Source organism: Drosophila sulfurigaster, chromosome 3 (genome assembly GCF_023558435.1).
Source record: "Drosophila sulfurigaster albostrigata strain 15112-1811.04 chromosome 3, ASM2355843v2, whole genome shotgun sequence".
Taxonomy (NCBI): domain Eukaryota; kingdom Metazoa; phylum Arthropoda; class Insecta; order Diptera; family Drosophilidae; genus Drosophila; species Drosophila sulfurigaster.
Genome location: NC_084883.1, coordinates 43,423,387 through 43,439,554, shown reverse-complemented (window position 1 = coordinate 43,439,554; position 16,168 = coordinate 43,423,387). Strand labels below are relative to the sequence as shown.

The 16,168-nt window shown below is 37.0% G+C and overlaps 4 protein-coding genes across 5 annotated transcripts; 2 read left to right on the top strand and 2 right to left on the bottom strand.

Annotated features, from left to right (window-relative positions):
• Window positions 1-2,701, top strand: LOC133845977 (uncharacterized). The gene has a single exon (XM_062280676.1). The coding sequence runs from the start codon at window positions 822-824 to the stop codon at window positions 2,595-2,597; it is 1,776 nt and encodes a 591-aa protein (XP_062136660.1). The 5' UTR covers window positions 1-821; the 3' UTR covers window positions 2,598-2,701.
• Window positions 2,702-3,247: 546 nt separating this feature from the next.
• On the top strand, window positions 3,248-4,715 carry LOC133840091 (uncharacterized). Its single transcript, XM_062271753.1, has 2 exons — window positions 3,248-4,384; window positions 4,644-4,715. The coding sequence occupies exons 1-2, from the start codon at window positions 3,248-3,250 to the stop codon at window positions 4,713-4,715; spliced, it is 1,209 nt and encodes a 402-aa protein (XP_062127737.1).
• Window positions 4,716-6,571: 1,856 nt separating this feature from the next.
• Window positions 6,572-7,243, bottom strand: LOC133840090 (uncharacterized). The gene is made up of 3 exons (XM_062271752.1): window positions 7,012-7,243; window positions 6,789-6,959; window positions 6,572-6,724 (listed from the first exon to the last, which is right to left on the bottom strand). The coding sequence occupies exons 1-3, from the start codon at window positions 7,210-7,212 to the stop codon at window positions 6,572-6,574; spliced, it is 525 nt and encodes a 174-aa protein (XP_062127736.1). The 5' UTR covers window positions 7,213-7,243.
• Window positions 7,244-8,084: 841 nt separating this feature from the next.
• Window positions 8,085-10,497, bottom strand: LOC133845715 (uncharacterized). Of its 2 annotated transcripts, none has more exons than XM_062280259.1 (3): window positions 10,201-10,497; window positions 8,395-8,565; window positions 8,085-8,335 (listed from the first exon to the last, which is right to left on the bottom strand). In XM_062280259.1, exons 1-3 carry the CDS (start codon window positions 10,399-10,401, stop codon window positions 8,183-8,185), a joined length of 525 nt encoding a protein of 174 aa, XP_062136243.1. In that variant the 5' UTR covers window positions 10,402-10,497; the 3' UTR covers window positions 8,085-8,182. The 2 variants fall into 2 exon arrangements, with proteins under 2 accessions (XP_062136243.1, XP_062136244.1); XM_062280260.1 differs by lacking the exon at window positions 10,201-10,497 and adding an exon at window positions 8,618-8,883.
• Between the last annotated feature and the right edge of the window lie 5,671 nt (window positions 10,498-16,168).

Here is a 16,168-nt window from a genome sequence, read left to right as displayed (position 1 = left end):
TCAAACTTTTAATATAAATACGAATCTTAAGAAACTATTTTGTGTACTTCATATTATTTAATTTAATTCTAACATTCACAAACAGTTTGACAATTGCAAGATACCCATACAACGAAAGACCATTAAAGTCTCGTAACATATTCAGGACAGAAGCTCCACGTGCATTTCCCATGGCAACGCAGAAATATGAATAAAAATATAAAATCAAATATGCACTGACGTGTAAATTAATGCGGCAGTCGCTTCAGATTGTGTTAAAGCTACAAATGGCACGAAGGGACATAAGAGTACACAGACATACGAAGAGTGTGTATGTATGCACACACGTGTGAGTGTGAATACACTCATGCCTATTCACGAAATGCTTTGCCAGAGTTTCGCATAATTGAAAAAAAAGCTGCAGCAAAAAGTAAAAAACGTGAAATGATTCACGACAGGACTGAAGTCAAGAGTCGACACCCCAGTTTCCAATTCCCGCCTCGCTCGCAGATGATGAAGCGACCACCCGGAAGTGCCACAAACTTGTTGAAAACTTTTTCAGAGTTTCCCCCATGGCAAAAAAAAAAACGGAAAAAAGTGTAAATGGCAAGAAAAACTTGATCCATTTACGAGAGCAATTAAATATGTAACGCAGATTAGCAGCTTGAAATATTCATAAAGTTTTAAATGCAACTAAAGATTAAACTGCAAAATTGTCAGACTTCTTATAAATATATACCCAAAAAAAAAATAAATGTCAGCGATCATTAGCTATTAATAATGGCTTCCAAAGCATACTTAATGCTGGCCACTAATTAGCTTTATGCTTAGAATGCCTCAACATGTGGCAAGTTGTGGTTCTCTTTACGCTGTTGCTCTGCTGCTCGCCCAACTGGACAATCACGTTGCAGGACACACTACAACGTTGCCACCAGGAGCAACCCTTCGAGACAATGCTGTTGTTGCAACATCGGAAGCAGTTGCAGTGCAATGAAATGGAGAAAGTGGCTGCAGCTGCCACTTGGCCCATGCTGCGGCTCACCAACGAGGCAAACTTCTATCTAAGGCGCAGTCAGAGTACTGAGATGTTGGCATTGATTTGTCTAACTGAGAGTCGAGAGATGAACATGGAAATGTGGCAAGCATTGGCCACAAATCTCAACAACATGCGTCATGTGCGTCTCTTGTTGTTGCAACACGAAGCACAGTCTCTTGGACAACCGTTCGAAGAACTGTCGGATATCACACAAGAGTTGAAATTTCCTCACGTTGTACTCTTCGCAACCACAGGAATCCTTTATCGACTGCAACCTTATGCCAGCCAGCACTGGCTACAGCTCAACACAATGCGACATATCTTCATGAAGCACCACAATTATCAACATTTGGTGGCACACACACTGCCGGATCAGATAACATCGCTGTCGCTTGTCTACGTGGATAAGCAGACACAGAAGTTGCGGATGACAGGATTTGTGGCCAGGTTAATGCAGGAATTTACGCGTGTACACAACATCACATTGCGGTGGCAACGCCCAGTTATCGCAGGCGAGGAGTTATCCATAATCCTGTTGCGCAACATGACACTGAATGGCACCCTCAATCTACCCATTACGCTCTGTGGCTTTGAGCGCGACAGTTCTTCGGGTCTCTACTCGTATCCCTACGACATGCCCTCGTGGTTCATTATGGTGCCGTGTCCTCGCCAGATGGCCACAGCTCAAGTCTATCGCGTGCTCTTCAATTGGCGAATGTTGTCACTGCTCATTGGCTCCTACTGCGTCTTTGTGTTGCTCGACTCGATGCTTTCTTGCCTGCTGACGCGTTCAAAGTTCGATTGGACCAATTTGATATGCAACGAACGCATGATATCGGGGATTATTGGACAATCGCTGGACATACGCGCTCACTCCACACTTAGCTCAAGGATAACTCAAGCGCAACTTTTCATTGTGGGTCTCATGATTAGCACGATTTTCGCAGCTCATCTGAAGACACTTTTGACCAAGCCACCTACTGAACCAAAGGTGTCCAACTTCCAGGAACTAAAGGAATCGCATCTGCGCATCTTTCTAGAGGAAAGCGAACATTTCTATATAAATAGGATGACATCGAAGAATCCCATCCAGCCGGTTCGACCGAAGATTGAATATCTGCCCACTAACGATTTTTATGCCCAACGTAAGAGTCTCAATGTCTTGCAAGCGTTTTCTATAACCTTAACCGAGTGGAATATGATCAAACGCCAACAGGAACTTTTCCATCAGCCCGCATTTTGCTACTATCCTGATCTGGTTATCCGCATGAATTTACTGATGTCTGTGCCCCTGGAACCCAATTCGATCTACGCTCAACCTCTTGATCTGTTCATACATCAAATTCATGCCTCTGGCTTGTTGAACTATTGGAAGACGGAAGTTGTCAGGGATCTAATTGCTCTGGGTCAAGTCAGCCAAAAGGATCCATATGAGTATAAACCTTTTCGGGAGTTTAAAGTGGGCGATTTATTTTGGGTTTGGTTGATCTATCTTCTGGGATTGCTATTGGCAACTATTGCCTTTGTGTTTGAGATTGTAGCTAAGAAAATTCGTGGAAGAAAGCTGCAGTTTATTCCTTAAATTATTCCTTTATTTCCTAAGCAATTTTGCCTTAACTTTCAATTTAAGTAATTCAATATACAACATTTCAAACATTGCTGAGCATTGCATTAAGAAACCAACAATCTAAAATCTACACAGGCAAACAAAATACTGCCTTTCATTATTTAATTAACTAAACCTCAGTAAACTATAAAATGCTGTTAAGCTTCGTTATCTCACACTCTTGCAAAGCAACTTTAATAAAATGTTTAAAGCTATACTCAAAATGAAAATTGAATTAAACGTTTAGGTAAAATAAAATCCAATTCAATTGTCTGCGGATTAAGTTATGAATTTATTAGCCCGAAAGGACAACAATTCGTAGGCAAATTGCCCAAGCATCTCTTATAAATTTTGTACAGTAAATAAAGTTTAGTTGCAGCTATTGATCAAATTTATTTATGTATTTAGATAGGTTTAAATTTATGCATTTTGTGCAACTAAAGAACCAAGTTGAGCCATCAAAGAACAATTAATGAATCATTTGCCACTGTCAGCAGATAAAATCAAATCGAATCAAATAAGTGAGTCCTGGACTATTAGCAAGATTTCCCATTAAGACAACCACTAATTGGTTTTAATGCTGCCAAAAAAGAATGAAAGCAAAGCCTCAATCAGACTGCCTCGAGATGTGGCAAGGTAAAGTGTTAACGTTTCTTTTACTGCTCAGCGTGCCCAGCTGGACAATCACATTGCAGGACATGCTACAACGTTGCCACCAGGAGCAACCCTTCGAGACAATGCTATTGTTGCAACATCGGAAGCAGTTGCAGTGCAATGAAATGGAGAAAGTGGCTGCAGTTGCCACTTGGCCCATGCTGCGGTTCACCAACGAGGCAAGCTTCTATCTAGTGCGCAGTCAAAGCACTGAGATGTTGGCATTGATTTGTCTAACTGAGAGTCGAGAGATGAACATGGAAATGTGGCAAGCATTGGCCACAAATCTCAACAACATGCGCCATGTGAGGCTGATATTGCTGTTGCAAGAAGAACACGAAGTGTTCTCCTTGCGAGAATTTCTGACAGAGTTGACAGACATTACCCAGGAGCTGGGATTTCGAAAAGTCGTGTTGCTTTCAGCCACAGGAAATGCCTTTCAACTGCAACCTTATGCCAAGGAATCATGGCTAAGTATCAATCCAAAAAGCAGTGAACCAATCTTCAACAGCTTCAGCAACTATCAGCAGCTCGTTGCACGCACTTTGCCCGATCAGATGATAACGCGTTCTCTGATTTATAAAGACAAAAAGACGGGACAACAAAAGTTTACGGGATTTGTGGCCAGATTGATAACGGAATTTGCCAGGAAGCACAATATAACATTGCAAATGCAACGCGAAGTGGAAATCGGAAAGATAATCCCATTGATGCTGCTGCGTAACATGACGCTGAATGGCACTCTCAATCTTCTGATGACGTTGTGTGGCTACGAAGTCAACAATGAGCTGGGCTTATTCTCGTATCCCTACGATTTGCCCTCGTGGTTCATTATGGTTCCTTGTGCCAGGGAAATTCCCACTGCTCGGGTTTACCTATTGCTGTGGAACTGGAAAATGTTAATGTTGAGTTTGATTTCCTACATTGTCTTTGCCGTGCTGGATTCATCTGTCATCTGCCTGCTGTTGAGAATCAAATTGGATTGGAGCACTCTGCTGTTCAACGAGCGTTTGATATCGGGTGTTTTGGGTCAGGCAGTCAGTTTAAAAACTAACTATACGATCAGTTCGCGAGTCATTCAAGCTCAACTATTCATTGTTGGTCTCTTGGTAAGCACTTTATGTGCAGCTCATCTGAAAACGCTGCTGACAAAGCGGCCAACGGAAAAACCAATAACAAATTTAAATGAACTAAAGGAATCTCGGTTGAAAGTTTATTTCGAAGAAAGTGAAAGTTACTATTTGCATTATGCTATGCAACATGGTCCAATTGGACAAGTTGCATCGAAGATTGAGTATCTGCCAGTCACCGAATTTTTTGATCGCCGCAAAAATCTAACTAATTCGAATGCATTCTCAATGACAACAGCCGAATGGAGAGTCTTTAGAAGGCAACAGGAAGTGTTCCAGCAGCGAGGACAGTGTTTCCATAGCGGCTTAATTTTCCACACGAACTTAATGATGTCCGTGCCACTGGAAACTAATTCTGTTTTTATCCAACCTCTTGATTTATTCATTCATCAAATACACGCAGCCGGATTGATGAATTTCTGGAAAGACGAATCGTTGAGAGATCTCATTGCGCTGGGACAATTCAGCCTCAAAGATCCGTTTGACCACGAATCTTTCTATGATTTTAAGGTCGGCGACTTGTTTTGGGTCTGGCTAATTATTGTTTTTGGTTTTTTAATCGCAACTATCGCTTTCCTATGCGAGTTATTTGTACACCGAAGAGTGAGTTTGTGCAAAACTAAATAGCTTGTTTATCTTTTATTCTTTATATCATGACACAATTCTAGAGCAAATAATAAATGGTTTAGTCTAAGAACCTGCTGAGAAACTTTGTTTGGAATAATATAAAAAAAGTAAAAAAGCTTTAGTGGAGAGTGCTGGACTATGAGCAAAATCGATATCGATATTATCGTTAAAGCATGCCAAATTATTATACCGAAAAATACTTAAATGTACCAAAAAGAAATTTTTCATATACCGGTATACTTTGGCATTAAAAATACACTGTCAGTTTATGGAATACTGTCAATGTATGGTATATTTTGAACGAATAAGTATATCGGTGTAACAAATATAGTTTTTGGTATATTTAAGTATTTTTAAAGTACATTAATTTGGTCTATTTCAAGGTCAGTCTTGATATATTCCCAAAAATGCTTTGATATATTTTAAATAGAAAAGTATATCTTTATACTAAAAATAGTTCTTGATATTTTTAGGTATTTTCTTGCTATATTATTTTGGACCATTTCAAGGACAGTCGCATATTTGTATATTGCTATATCGTCTCGATTGTTTGTGAATTTATAAATTGTCGTTTGTTCTTTCTATCACAACTCCGTTAAAGCCACTATGCCCCACCCGAAAAGGCGGTTTGCACTCCTCTCTAATCACTGCCTCCTCCCTTGTTACTTTTCACACGTTCCTTCGACCCTCATGTTTGGTTTCCCTTGGCAGGGAGATGGTCGATAGCGTTGACATAAATCAAACATTTTGCCAGCGGATTACTTTCAAAGTGTCAGCTGATGCCGTTACCGTTTGCTGTTGACAAGGTTTTTGTTTGTTCAGCTTTTGTTTTGGAGCCATTGGATCATTCAATCATCGCCAGGACCAAGGACCCGGATAATTGACGTTTACGTTGTCAGAGGCATCGTTTTATGAAGATAAAACTGAAATGTTGATGCCAACAGACAGGCAAAGTGAGTTGGATTTGCTGTTTATTGGAATTTAACGCGAGTTTTATGGAACTTGCCACACGGCCATCCAGCCACCATGCAACCATGCAACCATGCCACCATTCCCACCCTGTTGCCACCGTGTTGCCACACATCAACTGTGCCACTGAACTCTATGCGCAAATTGATGGGCGTTTATGGCAAATCGATGCGGCAATTGCCGCTTTAAGCGCATTTTGTTGTACTCCACACCCTAAAGGGAAATTCAATTACATTTTCCCTGCTGCAGAAAATGCACTGCGAAAATTGAGAACTTCAAATAGGCTTTTGCTGGCAGTAAATCCAATTACTTCCGTCAATTCTGCTGGATGCCTTTTAATCCTGTTCAAAATCTTGTTGCTCACTTTTAATCGATTTTTATTATGTTTACTCAACCAGAGCAACTTTTCATTGCTCTCATATATAATTCACTGGGATTAAATAGTTTGATTACAAACTATTTTTGATTTACACAAAACAGAACAAAGCGAACAATTTGTACATTAAATATCATTAATAATTAGCAACACGTTTTATTAGCTATACTGAACAATCGACTCATTTAGTTAACTTATTCGTCTTCTTTAATTGTTATATAAACTTGAACAATTGCTCTCCAATCGTTGTTGGCATTTGCCATAATTCGAATCTTATATTCAGCTGTCGGCAAAGGCATGCACCCGAAAAGTTTATTCTTGAACACCAAGTCCCGCACAATTATACTCTGAAATTTATTCATTAATTAAGCATAATAATATATTATAGTAAAGTACTCAGTGCTTACTTACCTCATAGGGACAGGAATGATTAAGATTAGATTTTTCCACAAAAGAGTCCATAACTACTTTTTCAAAAGACAATTTGTGGTTTTCAATAGCCATATACCTACAAAAATCGAATGTGGTATTGAACATAAACGGACGATATCCATTGAATTTTCGCCACAGACTGAGATTCACCTAAAATTTGTAAATCTTCAATTAAGTATTTCAATTTGTTTTGTGTACATACCTTAGAAACTTTTATGGGTTCCTTCAACATCACAGCATGTATATTTAATGCAACAATTCCACGGCCCAACACTTTAAGATCACAAAGATTGAAATTCACATAAGATGCATCCAACACTTCGCATTCAACATTTGTAAAACGAGAACAATTGAGCTTTGGTAAGCCGCAGATCAGCAGTAAAATCCCCAGTACATTCCACATTGTCGTTCAAACTAAATCTAAGCATAAGCTTGTAAAAGTATTTGACGTTTAAATAACCAAATATATAAATAATAGAAAAATTAAAGTTATTAAATAGATAATCGAACTGTGACGCACTCGATACTAAAATTGTTATTAACACGCCAGACCCAGACAATACAACAATTTCAAAACACCTATATTAATCGTTTAATAAAAAGGCGAATAAACTGCGGAACTCGAACTATGTAGCTCTGAGCTAATTGTAATAAAATCCCAAAACATTAAATGTGTTGCAAAATACCCGCCACCCGTTCTCGCTAAAAGAAGAACAGTGCGATATTTTTATTAAAATATACCAAATTAATATACCAAAGAAATAAATAATTAAATAAATATACCGAAAAATATATTTGGTATATTTGTAAACCAAGATCTGCCAAAAAAAAAGTATAGCTCGTATTGTATCTGAGACGAACATGACTCAAACTAAATTTGAATCAAAATGGAAGACAAGGTGAAAAGTATTGTATGATATAAATATTGTAATAAATATAAATATTGTTATGAAATACCAAATCTGAAAATACCAAATCTAGATGGCTATTTATTTTCTTTGTTTTATATTATTAGTCTAATGACATTAATTTTTATGCTATTTGAAAATTAAACATTCACATTTATAGATAAGTTTTATTAACTTTTAGCCGCCACCCCTTCTTAATATAAATTCGGTATTTTCATTAAAATATAGAGAATAACTAAATTAACTTGCCGCAAAGGTAACATAAAACTTGTTAAACAAAAATAAAAAATAAAAAATAAATAAATATATATAAAGAAGGTATAAAATAAATCTAAAAATAGCTAATACATATGAATATTCATCGAATTTATTTTCTTTGATATATTCCTTTAATCTGCCAACATATATTTTGTGCTGATTGTTTATTATCTACAGCCAGTTCCGTATACATTTCTTTAAATATTCTTAAATATCTTCTTTAATTGTTATATAAACTTGAACAATTGCTTTCCAATCGTTGTTGGCTTTCGCCATTATTCGAATCTTATATTCCCCTGTCGGCAAAGGCATGTATTTGAAAAGTTTATTCTCGAACACCAAATTTCGTACAATAAAACTCTGCAATTTATTCGTTAATTAGGCATAATAATCTAGTTTAGTACCTAATGCTTACTTACCTCATACGGACATGAATGATTAATATTCGATTGTTCGACAAAAGCATCCATAATTATTTTTTCAAAGGACAATGTGTGCCTTCCACTATCCATAAACCTACAAAAATCGTATGTGGTATTGAACATAAATGGACGATATCCATTGAATTTTCGCCAAAGACTAAGATTCACCTACAATTTGTAAATCTTCAGTTAAGTACTTCACTTTGTTTTGGGTACATACCTTTGCAACTTTCAAGGGTTCTTTCAATATCACTGCATGAATGTTTAATCCAACAATTCCACGACCCAACACTTTGAGATCACAAAGATTGAAATTAACATAAGATGCATCCAACACTTTGCATTCAACATTTGTGAAACGGGAACAATTGAGCTTTGGTACGCCGCAGATCAGCAGTAAAATCCCCAGTACATTCCACATTGTCGTTCAAACTAAATCTAAGCATAAGCTTGCAAAAGTATTTGACGTTTAAATAACCAAATATATAAATAATAGAAAAATTAAAGTTATTAAATCGATAATCGAACTGTGACGCATTCGATACTAAAATTGTTATTAACACGCCAGACCCAGACAATACAACAATTTCAAAACAACTATATTAATCGATTAATAAAAAGGCGAATAAACTGTGGAACTCGGTGTAGCTCTGAGCTATGTAATTGTAATAAAATCCCAAAACTTTAAATGTTTCGTAAAATATTCGTCAATATTTCTCACTAAAAAAAAAACAGTGCGATATTTTTATTAAAATATACCAAATTAATAAACCAAAGAAGTAAATAAATAAATAAATAAATAAACGGAAAAATATATTTGGTATTTTATTAACCAAGATCTGCAAAAAAAAAAAAACTATAGCCCTATCGCTTATTGTATCTGAGACGAACATGACTCAAACTAAATTTGAATCAAAATGGAAGACAAGCTGAAAAGTATTATATGATATAAATATTGTAATAAATATAAATATTGTAATGAAATACCAAATCTAATTGGCTATTTATTTTCTTTGTTTTATTTTATTAGTCTAATGACATTAATTTTTATGCTATTTGAATATTAAACATTCACATTTATAGACAAGTTTTATTCTTAATATAAATGCGGTATTTTCATTAAAATATAGAGAATAACTAAATTAAGTTGCACCAAAGGTAACAGAAAACTTGTTAAACAAAAATAAAAAATAAAAAAAAAAATATATATATATAATGAAGGTATTAAGTAAATCTAAAAATAGCTAATACATATGAATATTCATCGAATTTATTTTCTTTAATATATTCCATTAATCTGCCAACATATATTTTGTGCTGATTGTTTATTATCTACAGCCAGTTCCGTATACATTTCTTTAAATATTCTTAAACATCTTCTTTAATTGTTATATAAACTTGAACAATTGCTTTCCAATCGTTGTTGGCATTCGCCATAATTCGAATCTTATATTCACCTGTCGGCAAAGGCATGTATTTGAAAACTTTATTCTCGAACACCAAATTTCGTACAATAAAACTCTGCAATTTATTCGTTAATTAGGAATAATAATATAGTTTAGTACTCAGTGCTAACTCACCTCATACGGACATGAATGATTAATATTCGATTTTTTCACAAAAGAGTCCATAATTATTTTTTCAAAGGACAATTTGTGCCGTCCACTATCCATAAACCTACAAAAATCGTATGTCGTATTGAACATAAATGGACGATATCCATTAAATTTTCGCCAAAGACTAAGATTCACATACAATTTGTAAATCTTCAGTTAAGTACTTCAATTTATTTTGGGTAGATACCTTTGCAACTTTTAAGGGTTCTTTCAATATCACTGCATGTATGTTTAATGCAACAATTCCACGACCCAACACATTGAGATCACAAAGATTGAAATTAACATAAGATGCATCCAACACTTTGCATTCAACATTTGTGAAACGGGAACAATTGAGCTTTGGTACGCCGCAGATCAGCAGTAAAATCCCCAGTACATTCCACATTGTCGTTCAAACTAAATCTAAGCATAAGCTTGTAAAAGTATTTAACGTTTAAATAACCAAATATATAAATAATAGTAACATTAAAGTTATTAAATCGATAATCGAACTGTGACCCATTAGATACTAAAACAAGTAAGAAAGCTACAGTCGAGTGTGCTCGACTGTGAGATATCCGCTACCCATTTTAAATAAAAGCAAAATATTCCGGTATTATTTTCAAAACATACCGAAAATACTAAAAAAAAAATACTAAAAATATACCAAAAGGTATACTTGTTATATCGATATAGTACCACATTCAAAATATACCATAGACGGCACAATATACCAGATTGTCTGCCAAAGCAACTCAGACCCCTAAGTAAGTAGGCGTTTTTGCCCATACAAAAGTATTTCTTTAATAACTTCCACAATTTTTATCTGATCGCAATCAAATTTTCAGGAATCATAAATACTATATTTATTATTGTATACACAAATATACAAAATAAATATACAAATAAATACAAAATTACGCTTCTTATTCGATTTTTTTATTTGCGGGGGCGGAAGTGGGCGTGGCAAAAATTTGAAACAAACTTGATCTGCGTGCAAAATTAACAAATGCTGTCGAAAAAAAAAATCATGGCTCTATCTCTTATAGTCTCTGAGATCTAGGTGTTCATACGAACAGACAGACAGACGGACAGACGGACATGGCTAGATCGTCTCGGCTGTTGATGCTGATCAAGAATATATATACTTTATAGGGTCGGAGATGCCTCCTACTACCTGTTACATACATTTCCTGCCGGCACAAAGTTATAATACCCTTCTACCCTATGGGCAGCGGTTATAAATAGCATATATATGTGAAGTATGGCACTACTGGTTGCTGGCAACGAGTGGCAACGCGAGCTTAGTGAAAGGATATGGCAGCACTGATAATGAAAGCAAGATCGACGAGAAGGCAGTTGGTGCGTCGGCGTTGATAGGAACAGTTGTCCTCTAATCGTGTTGATCATTAATGTGTTTATTTCATCATTATTCCGTTTATATCATCATTACTTCATTATATATTCTTTTTATATTTCATATCAATAAACTACTATTGTTACATTTGGGGGCTCAACCGCCTGAAGTTCGGTATTATAAAACAGAATTAATTGCGTTGAAACGGCGTTGAAAACCAAATCGAGTGTACATAACATATTGTCGAGTCGCGATGAAGGTGTGTGTGCATGTGTGTGCATGTGAACAATGAAAAAAACAGCTGCCATAGAAAAAGCTAAAGTTGAAAGAGGACAGAAATATACGCTGCGAAGCAGAGAGACAGTGAAGACAGAAGAAGTGAAAATCAAATCGGTGGAACTTGCGAGAAATAGCGCAACAAACAGAGTGAAGAAAGAAGAAGAAAAAAAAGAATTATTAGAAGTTGCAAGCAATAGCTCAAAGAAAAAAAGTGAAATTGAACTGGCGAAAATGGAGCAGATGATTGAACAAAATCAAGTGAATTTGCAACAAATAATTCAATTATTAAACTTAAAAATTCAAGCCGATGAGATAGACCGGCAAGAGCCAAAAGTGTCGGTAGAAGGGTTTTCTAAAGTTGTGCCAGATTTTGATGGAGAGTCAGTGCCAGTGGAATATTGGTTTAATAATTTCGAGCTAAACGCAGACGCATACGGGTTAAACGAAAAGCAAAAATACGTAAATGCGCGATCGAAAATGACAAAAACGGCTCAGTTGTTCCTTGAATCTGTATTTGTATGTAGTTACGGAGAACTAAAAATCAAGCTGTTAAATGAGTTCAAAAGAGAATATGAAAGTGCAGAGATACATACAAAACTCAACGAAAGAAAGAAACAAGATGTTGAAAGTTTCCAAGAATATGTGCTGCAGATGAGAAAAATTGCTGCATTGGGTAACGTCGAAACAAAATCAATTATTCGCTACATAGTAAATGGCTTAAATATTGCCAAAGAGTTTAAATATAGCATGTACGGTTGCAAAACTTTTGAGGAGCTGAAAGAAAAATACTGTGACTATGAGTGTGTAAAAGATGTTAAAAGCCAAAAAGACGATAACAAAGGAAGAAAGCGTAACCAGAATAGCGAGAACTCTAAAAAAACATCTCGTTGTTTTAATTGTGGTTCAGTCGATCATTTGCGTAAAGACTGCACATCTAAAACAAAATGTTTCAAATGTCAGGAAGACGGACATATCTCATCGCGTTGCCCCAACGCTATAAAGGCCGTCCAAGTTGTTAAGGCGGATTGGCGACTAAAAATTATAAAAATAAACGACGTTGAGATATCATGCCTGGTTGATACAGGGGCCGATGTATCTATTATGAAATACTCCGTTTATAAACGCTTGAATGCGGTGAAGCTCAATAAATGTACTTCTGTTCTGCGTGGTTTGGGAAAAGTCAGCACAATTCCATTGGGCGAATTCGAAGGAGCCGTAACTGTAGACGATGTCCAGTCGCTTCAAAAGTTCATTGTGGTACCAGATAACAAGATTGAATTTGATGCACTGGTTGGATATGATTTTGTGTCAAAGTTTCATTTTGCCCTGAATGAAAACGGATTTAACTTTTCGTCGTCGTCAGCTCAGGAGGATCACGCTGACCTTAATCAGATGAGTATTTATAATATCGTTGAAACAAAAGTTGATATAAATGCTCCCCCGCAGTTCAAACCGCTCATTGAGTCGCTGATTCGGGAATACCGCCCAGTCGAGCCGAGAACCGAATGCCCCGTGAAGCTCAAAATTATACCTGATGGGCAGATTGCGCCATTTAGTCAACAACCCAGTCGTCATCCACCTACAGAGTGTGCAGCCATACAGAAGCAAGTCGAGAGCTGGTTAGAAGAAGGCATCGTCCGAAAATCAACATCCAACTTCGCTAGCAGAGTCGTCGTAGTCCGAAAAAAAGATGCTACATACAGAATCTGTGTTGATTTCCGCCAACTTAATAGCATGGTATTAAAGGACTGCTTCCCCGTACCTGTGATGGACGACGTACTTGAAAAGCTGCAGGCTGCAAAGATGTTTGTCGTAATGGACTTAGAAAACAGTTTTTTCCATGTTCCAATAGAAGAGTCAAGCCAAAAATTCACTGCGTTCATAACGAAAGAGGGCCTGTTTGAATTTACGAGAGCGCCGTTTGGATACTGCAACTCGCCAGCTGTTTTTATGCGATTCATCAATTGCGTGTTTCAAGATCTTATTCACAAAGACGTTCTACAGCTATATATGGATGACATTATTATATACGGTCAGCAGGAGGATGAATGTATGTTCAAGCTTAGATTGGTGCTGGCAGAGGCTGCTAAATATGATCTGCGCATAAAATGGAAGAAATGTCATTTTCTGCAAACCAGAATTAATTTTTTGGGTCACGTCGTTGAAGGTGGCAAAATATGGCCTGGAGGTGAAAAGATTGCAGCTGTCAAACACTTTGCGCTGCCAACGAATGTCAAGGCAGTACAGTCGTTTTTGGGCTTAACAGGATTTTTTAGAAAATTTATAAAAGATTATGCTCACATCGCTCGCCCGCTCACAAACTTGTTGAAGAAGGACTCAGTTTTTGCAATGGAAGCAGCGGAGGTAAACGCAATCAAACAGTTGAAAGATGCCTTATCCCAGGAACCTGTGTTACGCATTTACTGCAGAGATGCACCTACAGAGTTGCATACGGATGCTTCAAAAGATGGTTTCGGGGCGACACTGCTGCAAAAATTCGATGGTGAACTTCACCCTGTATTTTATTGGAGTAAAAAGACGACACCAAGTGAATCGGAGCGCCATAGCTATATTTTGGAGGTGAAAGCTGCTTATCTTGCCATGGAAAAATTTAGATATTATCTTCTTGGCATAAAATTTAAGTTGCTGACGGATAATGCAGCGTTTTCGCAAACTGTGGGAAAGAAAAATATTCCTCGTGAAGTGGCAGAGTGGATACTCTACATGGAAGACTTCAATTTCAAGATAGAGCACAGATCTGGAGAACGTATGAAACATGTTGATTGTTTGAGCCGGTACGCATATAATGTCTACACCATAGCATCCGAGATGTCTGCAAGGTTGAAGGTCGCTCAGGAAAAGGATTCAGGCATGAAAGCTATTCGCGAAATACTCAAGTCGCGCCCTTATGATGGATTTAAAATGAAAGGAGGTATTTTGTACAAGACAGTCGATGGAAATGATCTCTTTGCTGTACCTAAGTTGATGGAACACGAAGTGATTAATGAGGCTCATGCTGTTGGTCATTTTGCTGTACAAAAGACAATTCATGAAATACAGCAGCAGTTTTGGATTCCACATTTGGAGTATAAAGTGGCTCAGGTTATTAATGCCTGCATACCTTGCATAATAACCAACAAGAAGCTGGGCAAACAGGATGGTTACCTCAACTGTATCGAGAAAGGAGATAAACCGTTGCATACGCTTCACCTAGATCATTTGGGGCCAATGGATTCAACAGCCAAACAATACAAATTTATCCTTGCCGTTGTTGATGGATTTTCTAAGTTCGTGTGGCTGTACGCAGTGAAGTCAACTGGATCTGAAGAGGTTTTGAAGAAACTACAAGAATGGGCAACTACTTTTGGGAACCCGTGCCGAATGATAACTGACAGAGGAGCAGCATTCACGTCAGCTTCGTTTAAAGAATACGCCGAATCGAATGGAGTTGAACATGTCCTTACCACTACTGGCGTTCCTCGAGGTAATGGACAAGTCGAGCGAATTAACCGGTCCATTTTGTCAATAGTCTCCAAATTGTCTGCCGAAGATTCAACGAAATGGTACAAGTTTGTACCCCAGGTCCAAAGAGCTATCAATTCGCATGTTAATTGTACAACCAAAAAATCGCCGTTTGAGTTGATGTTTGGAGTACGAATTCAAAATAAAATAAGCGACAAGCTGACATCACTGCTGGAAGAAGAGCTCGTGATAGACTTCCAAGATAAAAGAGATGAACTGCGTCAAGCGGCCAAAATGAATATTCAGAAGGCACAAGAAGTCTATAAAAAACAGTATGACAAAAAGCGTAAACAGGAATATGGATACAAAGAAGGTGACTTAGTTGCTGTGAAGCGAACACAATTCCTTGCTGGGAAGAAATTAGCCAGTAATTACCTTGGTCCATATGAGGTAATTAAAGTAAAAGGCAATGGGCGTTTTGAAATCAGAAAAGCTGCTCAGACAGAGGGGCCCAATATTACTAATACAAGTTCGGACAATATGAAGCTGTGGAAGTATGTCGGATACAACGATGATTGCCTGTCGTCTGGGACAGACGATGCTTATCAGGATGGCCGAATGTGAAGTATGGCACTACTGGTTGCTGGCAACGAGTGGCAACGCGAGCTTAGTGAAAGGATATGGCAGCACTGATAATGAAAGCAAGATCGACGAGAAGGCAGTTGGTGCGTCGGCGTTGATAGGAACAGTTGTCCTCTAATCGTGTTGATCATTAATGTGTTTATTTCATCATTATTCCGTTTATATCATCATTACTTCATTATATATTCTTTTTATATTTCATATCAATAAACTACTATTGTTACATATATACATATATATACATATGAATATTCATCTAATTTATTTTCTTTGATACATTCCATTAATCTGACAACATCTATGTATGTGCTGATTTTTTTATTATATACAGCCAGTTCCGTATACATTTCTTTAAATATTCTTAAACATCTTCTTTAATTGCCATATACACTTGAACTATTGCCTTCCAGTCGTTGTTAGCATTGGCCATAAG